This window comes from Nycticebus coucang, chromosome 6 (assembly GCF_027406575.1).
Source record: "Nycticebus coucang isolate mNycCou1 chromosome 6, mNycCou1.pri, whole genome shotgun sequence".
NCBI classification, from domain to species: domain Eukaryota; kingdom Metazoa; phylum Chordata; class Mammalia; order Primates; family Lorisidae; genus Nycticebus; species Nycticebus coucang.
Genome location: NC_069785.1, coordinates 129,273,168 through 129,287,452, shown reverse-complemented (window position 1 = coordinate 129,287,452; position 14,285 = coordinate 129,273,168). Strand labels below are relative to the sequence as shown.

General features: G+C 52.5%; 1 protein-coding gene across 4 annotated transcripts; it reads right to left on the bottom strand.

Moving 5' to 3' along the window:
* Nucleotides 1-949: 949 nt before the first annotated feature.
* Nucleotides 950-13,879, bottom strand: ROBO4 (roundabout guidance receptor 4). Of its 4 annotated transcripts, XM_053594381.1 has the most exons (19): nucleotides 13,684-13,816; nucleotides 13,541-13,588; nucleotides 12,966-13,295; nucleotides 12,559-12,716; nucleotides 12,265-12,385; nucleotides 11,874-11,983; nucleotides 11,547-11,775; nucleotides 11,188-11,300; nucleotides 10,357-10,525; nucleotides 10,042-10,227; nucleotides 9,871-9,913; nucleotides 8,118-8,254; nucleotides 7,750-8,013; nucleotides 4,059-4,166; nucleotides 3,723-3,876; nucleotides 3,370-3,594; nucleotides 2,894-3,249; nucleotides 1,773-1,979; nucleotides 950-1,647 (listed from the first exon to the last, which is right to left on the bottom strand). In XM_053594381.1, the coding sequence occupies exons 1-19, from the start codon at nucleotides 13,751-13,753 to the stop codon at nucleotides 1,625-1,627; spliced, it is 3,051 nt and encodes a 1,016-aa protein (XP_053450356.1). In that variant the 5' UTR covers nucleotides 13,754-13,816; the 3' UTR covers nucleotides 950-1,624. The 4 variants fall into 4 exon arrangements, with proteins under 4 accessions (XP_053450356.1, XP_053450357.1, XP_053450354.1 ...); XM_053594382.1 differs by lacking the exon at nucleotides 13,541-13,588 and having other exon boundaries at nucleotides 13,684-13,879; XM_053594379.1 differs by having other exon boundaries at nucleotides 12,966-13,588; nucleotides 13,684-13,784.
* Between the last annotated feature and the right edge of the window lie 406 nt (nucleotides 13,880-14,285).

Here is a 14,285-nt window from a genome sequence, read left to right as displayed (position 1 = left end):
CCTCTTTCCCCTTCAGTCTGGCAGATAGGGTTAGAATATTTTCAAAAATATGGGTGGTGCCTGTGGCTCAAGGAGTAGGGCGCCGGTCCCATATGTCGGAGGTGGCGGGTTCAAACCCAGCCCCGGCCAAAAGAAAAAAAAAAAAAAAAAAAATATATATATATATATATATATATTCAAAAATAATTTTACCAGGAAGCTAAGAGAAAAACAAAATCTAAAAATGGAAAAGCAATAGAGAGGAACGGATGTGTATATGGGAATACTGATTCCTCCTGCAGAGACCATGAAAATCCAGCCCAAGCTGGCCTGATTAATGCAGCCAGGAAGTGCCCAGGCCCTCTAGTCCTGCCTCACTCAGCCCCTGAATTTAAGTGGCCTCCAAGAAGAATTGCTGGGTTCTGCTGGGCCCTCCCTAAAGGAATCTTCCTGTGGCCTTGGTCATGTTCTGTAGCAAACTACACCTAGTTCCTAACTTGTATAACTGTGGAATCCCCTCTGACGTTTCTGTGGAGGTAAGAAAGACACAGACCTGCCTGCCCTCGGGTGGAGTTTTGTGGCTCAGGCCCTGGAAGTCCTGCCCCAAGGTCCCATCTCTTTTCTGTTGTTTTGTTTGAAAGGTGTTCACTAGCCAACCATTGCAGGTGGTTCTACCTTTTTTGGAATTTAATTACTTCGTCTATTTTAAGAAACCATCTGGGACAGCTGAAAGCAGTTGTCTCCTCAGTATAAGTTGCCAGGACCAGCAGACCCCGAAATACCCCCGCCTCCTCTTTTCCTAGATTCTGCTTAAAATCTAGTGGATGAACATCATCCTCTCTCCAATTGCAGAACAGAAATAAGTGACACTCCCTGAGTATCACTGAATGAGTAATCCCTAACTCAGGCAACTCTTGCTATCTCTCCCTCCTCCCCAAATGGTGCCCTAGGGAATGATCTCAAAGCACTCAAGTCTTTACAGTTTTATGATATCAGATTTCTCAAGCTCATAGTGACAACAATATGATTAGGGTGTTTTTGTCTCCCATTCTCATACCTCCCTTCCTCCAGCTTCCTCCCTAGTCCCAGCCTTGAACTTTTGCCTTGGCATGAGGTAGGGCCTCACTGTCTCAATGGCATTCTTCCATATTTCCTTTACATGCTGTGGATGGGAAGCGGTAGAGCTTGTCTCTAGAGAAGGGGCCCAGGTAAGACTGAGAGAAGGCTCTGAGAAGGTCCTTCCTCCACAGCTCTCTCCCACCAGTCACTGTCATCATCATCCTCTATGAAGATGGCTCCCCCACTTCTGTGATCCAAGTGGGTGGGGAAAGCAGGAGACAGGGTTGCTCCTTTGGCCAAAACAAGCTGGTTGTGGAAGTGGGTAGACAGAGGAGCAAAGCAACATCTGGGAGTCAGATGGAGGTATGCTTTGCTCCCTGAGGCCTCCAGGTCTGCCTCATTCTTACTTTGTTTTGCTTTCATTTGTTTTCACAATCTTGGAAGGAGAACTGTCCTGGAGGCCAGGGAAGGTGAACCACCAAGTGCAGATAAGCACAGGCCAAGACCCACATGCCACAGCCCAGGCCTTGTGGGCAGACGGCAGAGGTGGTTTTGATTCTCTTCTTGACAGTCTCAGGAACACAGTTCACGAGGAATCTATGGAGGAAGCTGAGGGAGAGTAGGGTTATCTTCCTGTTCCTTCACAGTCCTGCCAGCCCTGGGCTTCCTATTGGCTTCTCTCCAGAACCCTTCTGGTCATGATGGCCACATTAGCCAGGCAGACAGACACTTACCACCAGCCTTGGGCACAGGACAGCTGAAATGACTTTTCTGGGGAGAAATCCGAGAGTCAGGGGGCCAGGGAGGCAGTCCCCTTCTCAGCCGCTGGGTACGGTTGACCTCCATGTCCTCCAGCCAGTCTGGCCTCCACTCCCACAGGGGAAGGGAGAAGGTAGGGGTCAGGAAGAGGTCATCTCGTGGAGAGGGAGGTGATGAGGCATCTGTCAGGGAGAGTAGAGGTATTTATGGGGGTTCACCTTCAGCCTCTAGGGACTAGTTTAAGACAGATTGACTAGGATGAGTTTAGGGCATATACCCAGCCCCAAACATAATCTAACCCCAACTCAGTGGCCACATCCCCTGGGGTCCACTGGTTTCCTTAAAAGAGCTCAAACTGTGTCATCCTGTCCAGCTATGGCTATCTATTTACCCTCCCTTCACGCTCTCATTCCCTGGGCATCCTTCTTTTCCCTCCATCATGAGCATATCTGTCCTGGATAACCCTTGCTCTCCCATGTGCCACAGGCCTCAATCCTGGTTCTTCTTGAGGACACAGGTTAGAGTTAGGGTTAGTAAGATGGGTGTGGGGGATCTGACAGGGTGTGTGGGGAAGGGAGCCCTCAGCTACCTTCTGCAGACATGGAGACAATGGTCCCTCTCTGCGGGACACAGCAGGGGTGAGTCTAATGGCTCCCTAGCCCCAGCCGTGAACAGGGCAAGAGGAAAAGGTGGAACAGGCAGAAGCAATGTTTCCTGGAGACCAATATCTGGGCACCAGGAGAATTCTGGAGGTCGGGGATGCACCTACAGTTGGCTGCCTTGAGCCTTTAGAATTAGACAATTTGCTCTTGTTCTGTGGGTGACCTCAGGCAAGTTAATAAACCTATCTTACAGTTTCCTCATTTGGAAAAGAGAAATAAAGAATATTCCTCAGAGAGTTGTTAATATTCAATGTGTATAAAGCACATTGGATGTGTAGTTGTTTAATACCAACTAGCTGTTCTAACAATAATGATAAAAAGATGAGTCTTTGAGAAGACTTGTCTCTGGCTTGGGGAGTAGAGGGGCATCTTATAGTAGTTGTGACCACTCTGAGGGCTGGGGATGAGGAATAAGGTGGGATGATCTCACTTACCTGTGAAGACACAGTCTGACTCTCTGGGCTCCAGACCAAAACCAAAGCTATCCACAGCCACTGCCAGGGCACGGGCAAAGTGGGCATCAGCGAGGAAGGAGCCATCAGAGGAGCTAACAAGGCTGGCTCTGGCACTGGGGGCATTGTCCTCTGAGGCTGAACCCCAACCGTTGGCCAAGGAGCCCTCACTGGGGGTGGGGGTAGGGCAGGGCCGAGGTGGGAATAAGCTCCCCACTCCAGACCCCACCCCTCCTCCTGTCCTGCCCATGTCTGCTAGCTCTGAGGCTGTTGGGACACTGATGTACCCATAGGTGGTGGGGGGTGAAGGAGCCCTTGGTACAGGAGAGACACTGTTCCTAGAAAGAGGCAAAAAGGGGGGCAGCAATGGTGAGGGTGGGTAGGTAGTGCGGGAGCAGGCACTGCGGGGGAGGAAGGGCGGGATGGGGAGAGATAAGCACACTCTGGAGGCTACTCACCTGGGGGTCTCCTCACCCTCACTGAGTTCCAGGCACAGGGCCACCTCCTCAGGCGTCAGCACACTGTCCTGATCCTCACCCAGGGAGGACAGTGAAGAGCTGGACAGGCGACTAGAAGCTGGGCTGGGGCCAGAGAGGGAAGAGGCCTGGGGGCTGGAGGTGCCATTGGGGCTAAGGATAGGAATGGGGGCTGCTGGCAGCGGGACAGAGGATAGAGTTTGGTGCCTGATCGGGGGCAGAGACAATGGCAGCATGGTCAGTGATGCTCTTCAAGTTCTTGTCCAGCCAGTCCTCCCCACACTCCCCTCACACCCAACCTCGCACTCCTGCCTCCTGAACCTCTGCCCTCTTACTGGGTCTGTTGACTCTGAGTGGGGGTTCCGCCAGGAGAAAGGGGTGCTGGAGGGAGAGGGCGAGTAACCAGCTCATTTGAGGAACTACGGAGCTGCAGTCCCAGAGCCCGCCAGGCAACCAGAGCTCGGGGCACAGCTGCTGGGGAATGGTGGCCTGGGCATGAGAACAGTAGAGTCCCCATCAGTCCCAGAGCCCAGCTAGCCCGCCTGCCCATCCAGCACCCTCAGGTTCTACCCTACCCTACCCCCATCCACCCAGCCTCCCCAAGGACAGGAGGAGAAGCCCATCAGAAGGGCCTTACGCCCCACCTTCCCTCTCAAGGATGCCCCCCTCACCTGGGCTTTGGGAAAGGTTCTTGGAGCCTCTATTTCCCAACTCCCAGGCCTGCAGCTCCATGGGGCGGCTGGCTGGGAGCAGCGGGGAGCTGTTGACTTGGTGCAGCTCTGCAAAGCAAAGAATCAGTGGTTGGGGGCAGGGCTTTCAGACCCCAACTGTAGGTTCTATCTTCAGCCTGTGATTCAATTCAGCCTGTGTGTTCCTACAGGTGCCCGCTGCCCTGCCCAGCTAGCTTTTTTTCCCTATTTTTAGTAGAAACAGGGTTTTGCTCTTGCTCAAGCTGGTCCACCTGCCTTGGCCTCCCAGAGTGCTAGGATTACAGGTGTGAGCCACTGTGCCCGGCTCCTACAGTGACTAAACGTTTTCCATCAAAGTTCCTTTTGTACTTTGTCTGCTTTAGTTTTTATCCATTTCCCTTAATTTTTGTGTGAACAACAGAGTTGGGGGGACGATTTCCGGTTAGTTCTCTAACTCTGCCATCATCAATTTTGTCTTGTCTTGTGCCTGGCTCCTTAATAATGCTCAGAAATATGAGCACAAGTTGGCTTCTGAGTAGAAAAGGAAGAGAAAAAGCCAGGCCTGGAAAAGGCCATATTTACCCTAATCCATTTCATTTCCTCTAAGGGACCCTGGTAACAAAAGGATTCCTCCTGCCTCGCTTGAAGTTACTTGGACTTTAGTTTCAAGGCTATTTGAATAAACTAGGCTGGGCATGGTGGCTTACATCTGTAATCCCAACACTTGGGAGGCTGAGACAGGAAGATTCCTTGAGGCCAGGAGTTCAAGACCAGCCTGAGCAAGAACAAGACCTCATCTCTACAAAAATAGAAAAATGAGCCAGGTGTCATGTCATGCACCTATAGTCCTAGCTACTTGGGAGGTAGAGGCAGGAGGATTACTAGAGCCCAGGAGTTTGAGGTTACAGTGAGCTATGATGATGCCACTGCACTCCAGCCCGGGCAACAGAGTGACACCCTGTTGGGGGAGGGGAGAGAGAGAGAAAGAGGAGGAGGACGAGAAGAAGGAAGGAAGGAAGGAAGGAAGGAAGAAAGGAAGGAAGGAAGGAAGTTATTTAGTTATCATTAAGGTGAAAGATCAAATCTCATTGGGCACACTTGAATATAACAGGTGCAGTTATGAGTACTAGAGAAAAAAACCCAACTGAGGTCAAATAATAAGAAAAAGGAACTATAAGGTTAAAGGAAGAGGGGAGACTGAGAGAGCCTGATGGTTTAAAAAAAAGAAACATCTGCCTTTGGATGAGGTGACAGCAGAAGAATGAACTCCATAGCTCAGGACAAGATAATGGCATGATCTTCTTGCTGCTGCCAAAGTCCTGGGAGCCAGAGGTGGGACATCAGGTGTTACCAGCCAAGGAGAATCATTGCAATTGCTCTAACCTGGGGCTGTGGTGAGATGGGGCAGAGGTGAGGAAGAAATGGGAGATGAAGTGAAGGCCTAAACCACAGATTAGGAAGCCTCATTTCAGAATTGGAACCCTTCTTAAGAACTGGCTGTAGAAAACCACTCGCCTTTCCCCATAGTATTATGTTCTAACAGGGGCTATACACTCTGTAAAAGTCAGCATCATTCTACATGCAAAGGCCGTTTTTTTTTTTTGTTTGTTTGTTTGTTTTTATTTTTGAAAGAGCCTCAAGCTATCACTCTGGGTAGAGTGCCGTGGCGTCACAGCTCACAGCAACCTCCAACTCCTGGACTTAAGTGATTCTCTTGCCTCAGCCTCCCGAATAGCTGGGATTATAGGCACCCGCCACAACCCCTGGCTATTTTTTGGTTGTAGTTGTCATTGTTTGGCAGGCCCAAGCTGGATTCGAACCCGCCAGCTCTGGTGTATGTGGCTGGTGCCTTAGCCACTTGAGCTACAGACCCTGAGCCAAAGGCCATTTTTCTTTTTTTTAAATGAGACTTATTCAACCTCTTTTTAGCTGTTTTTTTTTTTTTTAAGAAACAGAGTCTCACTTTATCGCTCCCCTACTGAGCCAGAATGCCTGGCTACTTTTCTGTTGCACTTTGGCCAGGGCTGGTTTCGAACCCACCACCCTTGGTATATGGGGCTGGCCCCCTACCCACTAAGCCACAGGTGCCACCGAGCTGATTTTTCATTATCACTGAGGATTTATAATACAAACGCTCTGAAGCAAAGTTGGCAAGAATGCTAGCTTTGCTAACATTTAGAGTCACAAAATTCCAGGTAATTTTGTAACTATTGTGAATATTGTGAATAAAAGTTGGATTGCATTCACTTACAAAAAAGAATCGCCTGTAGAACATTTGCTAGGTCTTATTAATCAGTACAGGAGGGTCATGAGGATGACAGGTAGTGTGCAAGCCAGGGTTTTGAACACTAGAACAGGGGAGCACAGAGAGAGAATAGGATTTTCCAAGAGAGCTGAGATATCCAGAGTAGACTTCAGAGCCATCTCGACTTCAAATTTGAGTTCTGTGGCTTATTACTTGTGAAATTTTAAACAAGCTACCTAAGCATCCCAACCCTCTTTCATCTCCATAAAATTTGAGAAATAATACCTAGGTGAGAGTTCAGTGAAATAACAAATATAAGCAAAGCACTTCGTGCAGTGATTTTCAAAGAGGGAGCTATGAGAGGACCTTAGATGTGCCGTGAACATTTATAAAGATCACTAATTAAATTGTTTTCAAAAGAAGTTCAGCCTGGGCACAGTGGCTCTCTCCTGTAATACTAACACTCTGGGAGAAGGCCAAGGTGGGTGGAACACTTGAGCTCAGAAGTTTGAGACTAGGCTGAGCAAGAGTGAGACCACATCTGTACTAAAAATAGAAAAACTAGCCAGGCATGGTGGTACACACCTGTAGTCCCAGCTACTTGTGAGGCTGAGGCAAGAGGATCTTTTGAGTCCCAAAGTTTAAGGTTGCTGTAAGATAGGATGCCACAGCATTCTACCCTGGGCACAAAGTGAGACTCTGTCTCAAAAAACAAAACGAAACAAAAACAAAAGTCCAAAGCACAGTAAGTATATTCTTCTTTTTTTTTTTACTCTTTTTTTCCATCAACATAATTTAAGTATGAATGGAAGTTTAACTGTAGGTTCAAGTGTGCCATGAGATAAAAAAGGTTGAAGAACACTGATCAAGCACATAGCATTTGTTCAAGAAATGGAGGCCATGCTTATTTCTCTCTGGCAAGTCAAAGCAAACAACAGCTGGAAGACAGGAGAGAAATCTGTGTAGAAAGAAATACCCATTCTTCTCTGAGAAGTGAATCACGTGGGTCGGTGCCCAAGCACACCTGTACTAGTGCACAAGGAGACGGGCTCATGGGAGCCTGAAGCTTTGTGCCAGTACCAGTCACATTCTGCCAGGCACTGGCATCACTTGAATGCTCATCAACACTTTTGTTAGACAACCTCAGAAGGCAAGGGCTGTGTTTGGTATCACTTTGGTCCCCTGAGTCTGGCATGCAGTGGTGCTTATTAAATGTTTGCAAAGTTGATTTGGCTGTAGCTTATCTCATTTGATCTGAGATGCGCATACTCCTAGCTGAGTGATCGGTCCCCAGACAGGAGAATGGAAACTGCTGGGTCCTGCAGCCCACCCCTGGCTTTGAGGCCAACAGGCCTCTTTCCCCCCACATTCCCACTCCTGGGCCCTCCCATTACCAGTTCAGGCTATGTCCAGCCTCCCTATCCTTACCCTGCTTCCTCTTGGCCTCGCAAGCCTGTGCGGGGGCCAGACACAGGTGTGGAGAAGAGAGTCCCCTGTGGCTGCAGGGGCTGTCTGAACTGGGCCAGGGACTGGAGAGCCGGGCCAGCTGGGGTGGGAAGCGCCTGACAGCTGGGGCCTGGGGGCTCGGGCGGGCTGGGGAGCTGGCGGGCAGCTCAGCAATGAGGGAGCCATAAAAAGTGCTGGTGTCTGGAAGCAGGGGCACGCCAGGGCTTCGGGGGTCCCAGGAGATCACTGTGATAAAAACATCAGGAGGAATTATGGTGAACACATCTCACTCTCCAGCCCTGGGATCCCTGCACCCCAGCCAGGCCCACGTCCCGACTGGGCATGCTCACAGGAGCGACGACTATCTCCTGGGTCCCGCGGGTCCACGCCCAGCCGACTGTTGAGGCTGCTGCTGCTGCTCAGGTCCCGGGAGCCAGAGGTGGAACGCCAAGTGTCTGCCAGCCAGGGGGAGTCGCTGTTTTCCATTCTGGGGCAGTGGAGAGGTGGGGGTGAGGTTTGGAGACATAGGGAAATTGAGAACTTAATTGGCCGAGACCCCTAGCTCCAAGAGTAGCAGAAGGGGTTGAGGAGATGGCTGCAGAGTTTTGCAGCCCTTCACAGACTCCTGAAGATCTCTGACCTGGTGTCCCAAACTCAGCACCCCTTCCTGGAGTCAAGGGAACTCCAAGTTGGCCAGAGCTATGAGGTATTAATGAGGAACAGCTGTGTATGCTGAGCTGCAAAGATCAGATCTGGAGCCAGACAAACCTGGTTTGAAAATCCCTATCTGCCACAGCTTAGCTGTGCAAACCTAGATAAGGAAATCATTTAGCCTCTCTAAGCCCTAGTTTCCTCATCTGTAAAACGGCAACAGCAACGATAAGGTTTTCCACAATCAAGGCTGGTGCTGTGAGTTTAAATGAGGAAATGAGAGATCGCTCAGCTGGCAGAGCAGTAGCTTGCTGCATGGATGCTGGCCTGAGCAATCCTTTAAGAACAGCCAGTTCTCTGATTAAAACCTTCGATGGCTCCCCAAAGTGCTTACTCTCTCTCCCTGACCCGCTCTGTGTATCTTGTACAGGCTTCCGCTGCTAACACAGGATTGTACTCACATAATCTCATGCTCGTGCTGCTGAGCATTCCTGGCATATGGAGACTACTCCAAGGGAACAAATAAACCAGAATGCATCTCCCTCAAGGATAAGGGAGAAGGTCGAAGGGGAGCCAGAGAAAGTTCAGGGCAGAGCAGACAAAGCCTAGCAGGTAGCTAAAAGAGAGAAGCCATTGAGCACAGAAAAACTCAGGAACACAACGCCAGCCAGCTTGGAATCTTACTCTGAGCTGAGAATCTGACAGCAAAATGGCAACCCTAGGCCTGGATGTATCTGGCACATAGTAGGTGCTTGATAACGTCTGTTGATAGATACAGACCTGGAGTGTGAAGCCTCTCAGAGGAAATTCTAACACGACAAAGAGCCAAGAAAGCAGGCAGAGAGATAAAATGGTTATTTCGTGTAAAACTCAGCCAACAGGAGAAAAAAGGATGTGCTCTTTCTTAGTCTCACAGACTTGCTCTGGCAGCTAATCCCACTTGGAGCAGAAGTGCCTGCAGTCTGGCCCTGGTTTTGAGAACAAAGAGGAAAAATCTATGATGTAGGGGCTGAACGCCCTCTGCTGGAGCCGTGGGTGCAGGAAAGAGCCCAGATTTACTGAATGCAAAGTACAGAGAACATTAGACCCTAGAGCTGGTCAAGGGCTTCTTCTCTACTCAGCAGGTAAGAAAGCAGGAGCCGGTGGTGTGCGTTAATGAGAGGTGGCTGACAAGAGCACTGGATTAGGGGTTCAGGAGGCCAGCTACTAGTTGTGCAGCCTTGAGCAAAGTCACTTAAATTTTATGAGTCTCTGTTTACTCGCCTGTCAAGTGGTATGATAGAAACATTAATGAAAAAGAAAGGAACACTCACTTGGAGCTCGGGAGAGATTCAAGTTCTAGGGTCTCAAACTGTCTAGCACACTGATTAGCACCCCATTCAATTATCTGTCCTAGCCCCACTGCCCCTGGGTCCCCCTACTCCCCCATCTCTGGCCACTTTCATCTCTCACCTGTGTTTTAGGATAGCGTCCTCACTGGTGTACCTGTACAGACCTGGAAGAAGGGAGGAGGAAGGCTAAATCCAGAGCCCCCATCACCTGTCCAGATATCTAAAGACCCCACAGTGTTATGGCTGAACCCAGGAGAGGCCTGACCATCTTGGGGTTTCCCTCAATCCTCACCTGGGCCCAGGTGCACTGCAGCTCGGCGCCGGCGGTGGATACACAAAGCAGTGCCCAGCAGCAGCAGCCAGAGAATAACACCGCTGCTGGCAATGATCTCTGGCCGCCTCAGCAAGGCCCTCAGCTGCTCCATGGTCCAGAGACCAGGCTCACTGGGTTCTCGGGTGGCTCGCTCCATGGCCTGCCCTGTGTGGGATGCAGAGCTCAGGCAAAGGGGCAAGTGAGGCAGTGAGGGGCCCACAGACAAGCAGGAGGAGCTGGAAGGTGAGCATGGGGGGTGAGGGTGTGGCTGAGGCCTCTGGGCACTGCCCTCACCTAAAAGGAGGCACACAGGGCTACTGGGCTCCCCAGCCCCAGCACCTGTGACTGCAGCCACTTGCACACAGTAGGAGCCTGGCATGTGGGTGGCGATTTCCAGCTGGGTCTGCTGTCCCACGACAGTCCAGTTGGCTGGGGGCAGGGAGGTGTTGCCCAGGCTCCAGACCTGAGGCACAACAAAGGTGAGCAGCCACTCTAGGCATCCCAGCAGCTGTACCCATAATCTGCAGTCAGACTCTGAGAATGTGGTCGACCTTTCTGGCCATCTATCCTGGAGCACCTATAATGCACCCACACTTCCTTTTCCCCTGTCTTCTATTCAGGGAGAGAGACTTCTCTTTAGACCAACAGAAGAAGGACAAACGCAATCTGCCAGAATACGCCTAAGACCAGTGGCTGTGCCATTCGGCAGGCTCCAGAATCACCTGGAGGCTTGCTAAAACACAGCTTGCTGGGAGTTTCCGATTGAGCAGGCTGTGCCTTCCTAATAAGTTCCCGGGTGGCTGGTCCAGGAGCCACACTCTTAGAGTCACATACAGGCTGGCTTGTTTCCTGTTTTGTCTCTTTTACTTGTTACTTTAGCCTCACTTTCCAAGTCTGTAAATCGGGGACTAGGGTAGACTGTGAGGGGAGGTGAAATGAATCGTGGAGGTAAAGCGTTTGGCAGGGCCTAGAAGAGAGTAGGTCCTGGCTCAACAAATGTAAGTTTCCTTTGCTTCTCTACACAGGCATTCTCAGTGCCCAGAACAAGGCTATGCAAGATTCCAGGGAGAAAAGAGCCCCTGGTACGACTAGGGAGGTGGAGCTGTGTCAGCTTGTGCGGGGTACCTGGTAGCCACGGATGATGCCATTGTGGTTTTCAGCAGGTGGTGGAACCCAGCTCACAAGGACACTGCCATTGCCAGGTTTTAGGGTCACCTCCTGGGGTGGGGCACTGGGCACTGGAGGGGAAGAAGGGAGGCTATAAGGGATGCTGAGGAAAAGGAGTCTAGGGAATAATTCTGGAATGGTGGACACAGAGCCCCAATTGTCAAGCCCCCCAGTCTGCGTGCCTGACCAGGACAGAAGCAAGTTCAGTAGAACCCACTCTCCCTCCCAGACTGGAGTGGGACAGTCTAGGGGCCCCCAAACAAAAAGGAGGTAGAGGGGATATTGTTGAGCTCTGGGGGGATCAGTCAGTCCCTGACCTTGTTCTGGCAGCCTCAGGAGCAGCACGTTGCTGTCAGGGCCCCGAGCCCGGCCGGAGGATGGTCTCACTTTGAACTCATAGTCTTGGCCCCAGTGGAGGCCCCCAAGCTCTGCGCTCTGCCAGCCGGCAAGCAGTGCCTCTGCCCAGGGAGCTCCCTGGTCTCCTCCAGCAGTCTGGGCCCTGAACAAGGCTGTGTAAGACTGAGCAGGGGCAGCAGGGCCACTCACCTGGGGAAGAGGTGGAAGGAAGGGCAGGGAGTCAGGGAGCTCATGGCCAACCTCTGCTCAGCTGTGGACCCACTCATACCCTTAGGATCTGGCCTCACCTTCCAGCTGAGCCACACGGCAGGCCCAGGCTTTGGGCTCTTTGCAGGGTCCGGCTTCAGCAGCGTCACGTTTTCCAGCTGGATGCGCACGGCCAGAAGCTCCAGAGGCTCTGTGAGGAGCACACGGCTGGCATGGAGCCCACAGGCCAGAATGATGGAACTGAGGAGGGGAACATCCCCCAGCCAGACTCCCAGAGTCCCAGGGCTGGAGCATACCTATTTTTACTCTAGCACAGGGGAACCTTCCCCTACATGAGGCCCCCGCCCCTCTGACCCTTTTCTCCAGGCTGAGGTCCACACAACCTAACCCCAGCCCAAACCAGAACACATCCCCCTAACTGGAGCTCCCCAGCTAGCCTGGACTTTAGCTGACCTGACCCCCTGCCCTTACCCTGGACAGATACCCTGGCTGCTCGGCTCTCCCGCTGTCCTGCGTTGTTGGTGGCCACACACATATAGGTCCCTTCATCATTCTTCTCTGCTCTTGCCATCAGCAGGGAACCCCTGGACACCTATCAGGCCAGGTGCACTGTGAAGTCTCCCATGTGGGGAGGGTCTCAGAGTCTGGAGGGAAGCTGAGACCTCCCTACACTCCCCTCCTTAAATTCTTCCAGGGGCTGTGGGGCTAGAGGGCAGTCCAGTCCCTCAAGTTGTGTTCAGTCATGTGGGGGAAGGGTACACTTACTGTGTGCTGCCCCGGGTGGAGGGCTAGGGGTTTCCCATCTTTCCACCATGAAACCGTGGGCTCTGGGTGGCCCCAGGGTGGCCCACATTCCAGAATCACCTGCTCACCCACCAGGGCCACTGTGTCCTGAGGCTGGATCTGGAAATCCTCCCGGAGGACTATTAGGAGGATGAAGGGTTGACGGGGAGCAGGGCCCAGCCTCCCATCCCCTCCTCTACCACACTTGCCCCGTTGTGCTTTGCACCTCCCAGGTTTTGCGTCCAGGGCTACCTCAACCCAGGTCTCCCTCCTGAGTCTCCCAGCCCAGGCCTCTGCTTGCTCACAGTCATCCCCTCGAACTTCCCTCAACCTGATATCTCAGCCCAAGTTTGCACCCCCCCCAACCCGGGTCCGCCCCCAAGTCTCACCAGCCACAGACAGCCGAGCGCCTTGGCTGACTGCCGTGCCTAGGCGGTTGCTGGCCTCACAGGTGTAGATGCCCAGGTCTTTGGGTAGGGCCTGGTCATCGTGGGCGTGTCCCTGGGTGGGAGGCCGCAGCAGCAGGAGGGTTCCATCAGGTAGCAGGTGATGTGGGTCTGGGGGCACCATACTCAAGGGCTGCCCATTCCGCAGCCAGCGGATGGTAGGAGGCGGCTGGCCTGAGGCTCGGCAGCTCATCCTGGCGGGGCCAGAGCCCTGGAGCAGCTGGTCCTGGGGGTGGACTAGGATCTGGGGTGGGGAGTCCTGAGCCATGCCTCCTGGGAGGGAGGGAAAGACAGCAGAGCCCCGTCTGACCACCAGCGAGGCCCCAAATCCCTGCCCTTGCCTCATCTCTTTTCTGTGTGTGCAAGTTTGCTGATAGCCTGTACTAGTGAAGGGCAAATAACCAGCCGACAGGGAGTGGGAGGGGAGAGGGTCTATGTGCACAGCACTCAGGCCGAGGCTCGCCTGGCTCTCCCTCTCTTGCTCTCTCTGTGTCATGAGTATGCACACACGTACACACCATTGTCATCACCATCATTGTCACCATCATCACCCATGGTACCCCCGGCTGCAAAATGGAAGCAAAGGACCCAGTGAGCCTCTCCTGCCCTGACCGGGCCTTGGAGCGAGGGAGCATGGACCAGGAAGGGGGGCCACACTCACCAGTGAAAAGCAGGAGCAGGAGGGGCAGAAGCTGCCCGGCCCCTGAGAGGCTCCGTCCTCCAGAGCCCATGGCCGCTCTCGGGCCTCTGTCCTCGTCCCAGGCGCTCTGTCTTGCTGCTCTGAGCTCACAGCCAAGAGGGAAGGAGGGGCGGGGTGGGGTGCTGGTGGTTGTTTGTGACCGAGACTGCCCTAGGAGGGAAGCAGCTTTGAGGAAACCGATGCTTCCTGCCTGGCCCTCAGTGCCTTGGAGAACTGGGAGGAGACCAGAGGCGAGAAACTATCTGACCTTGGCCCTGAAGCCATCGCCCCAGCCCTAACTTCAGCCCTAAGGTTCACCTTATGATCTGGTCTGAGACCTCTTAAAGGAAATCCTCACATTAGCCGTAACTCCAACCATAGTCGTAATGCTTTAGCCCTAAAACTCTATTTAAATCTTACCCTTTGGTCCCGATCCTTCTCCCTTTCCTTCCTGGAGGTCACCTGCTAGAGTAGAATGGAAACCCCGAGGTGAAGTCTCAGGACACAGCATGGAGGAGTGGAGGACGGAAGGCAGTCGGGCTGTGGGCTGGACAGGCAGCATGGAAGGGGCAGGAGTAGGCTGT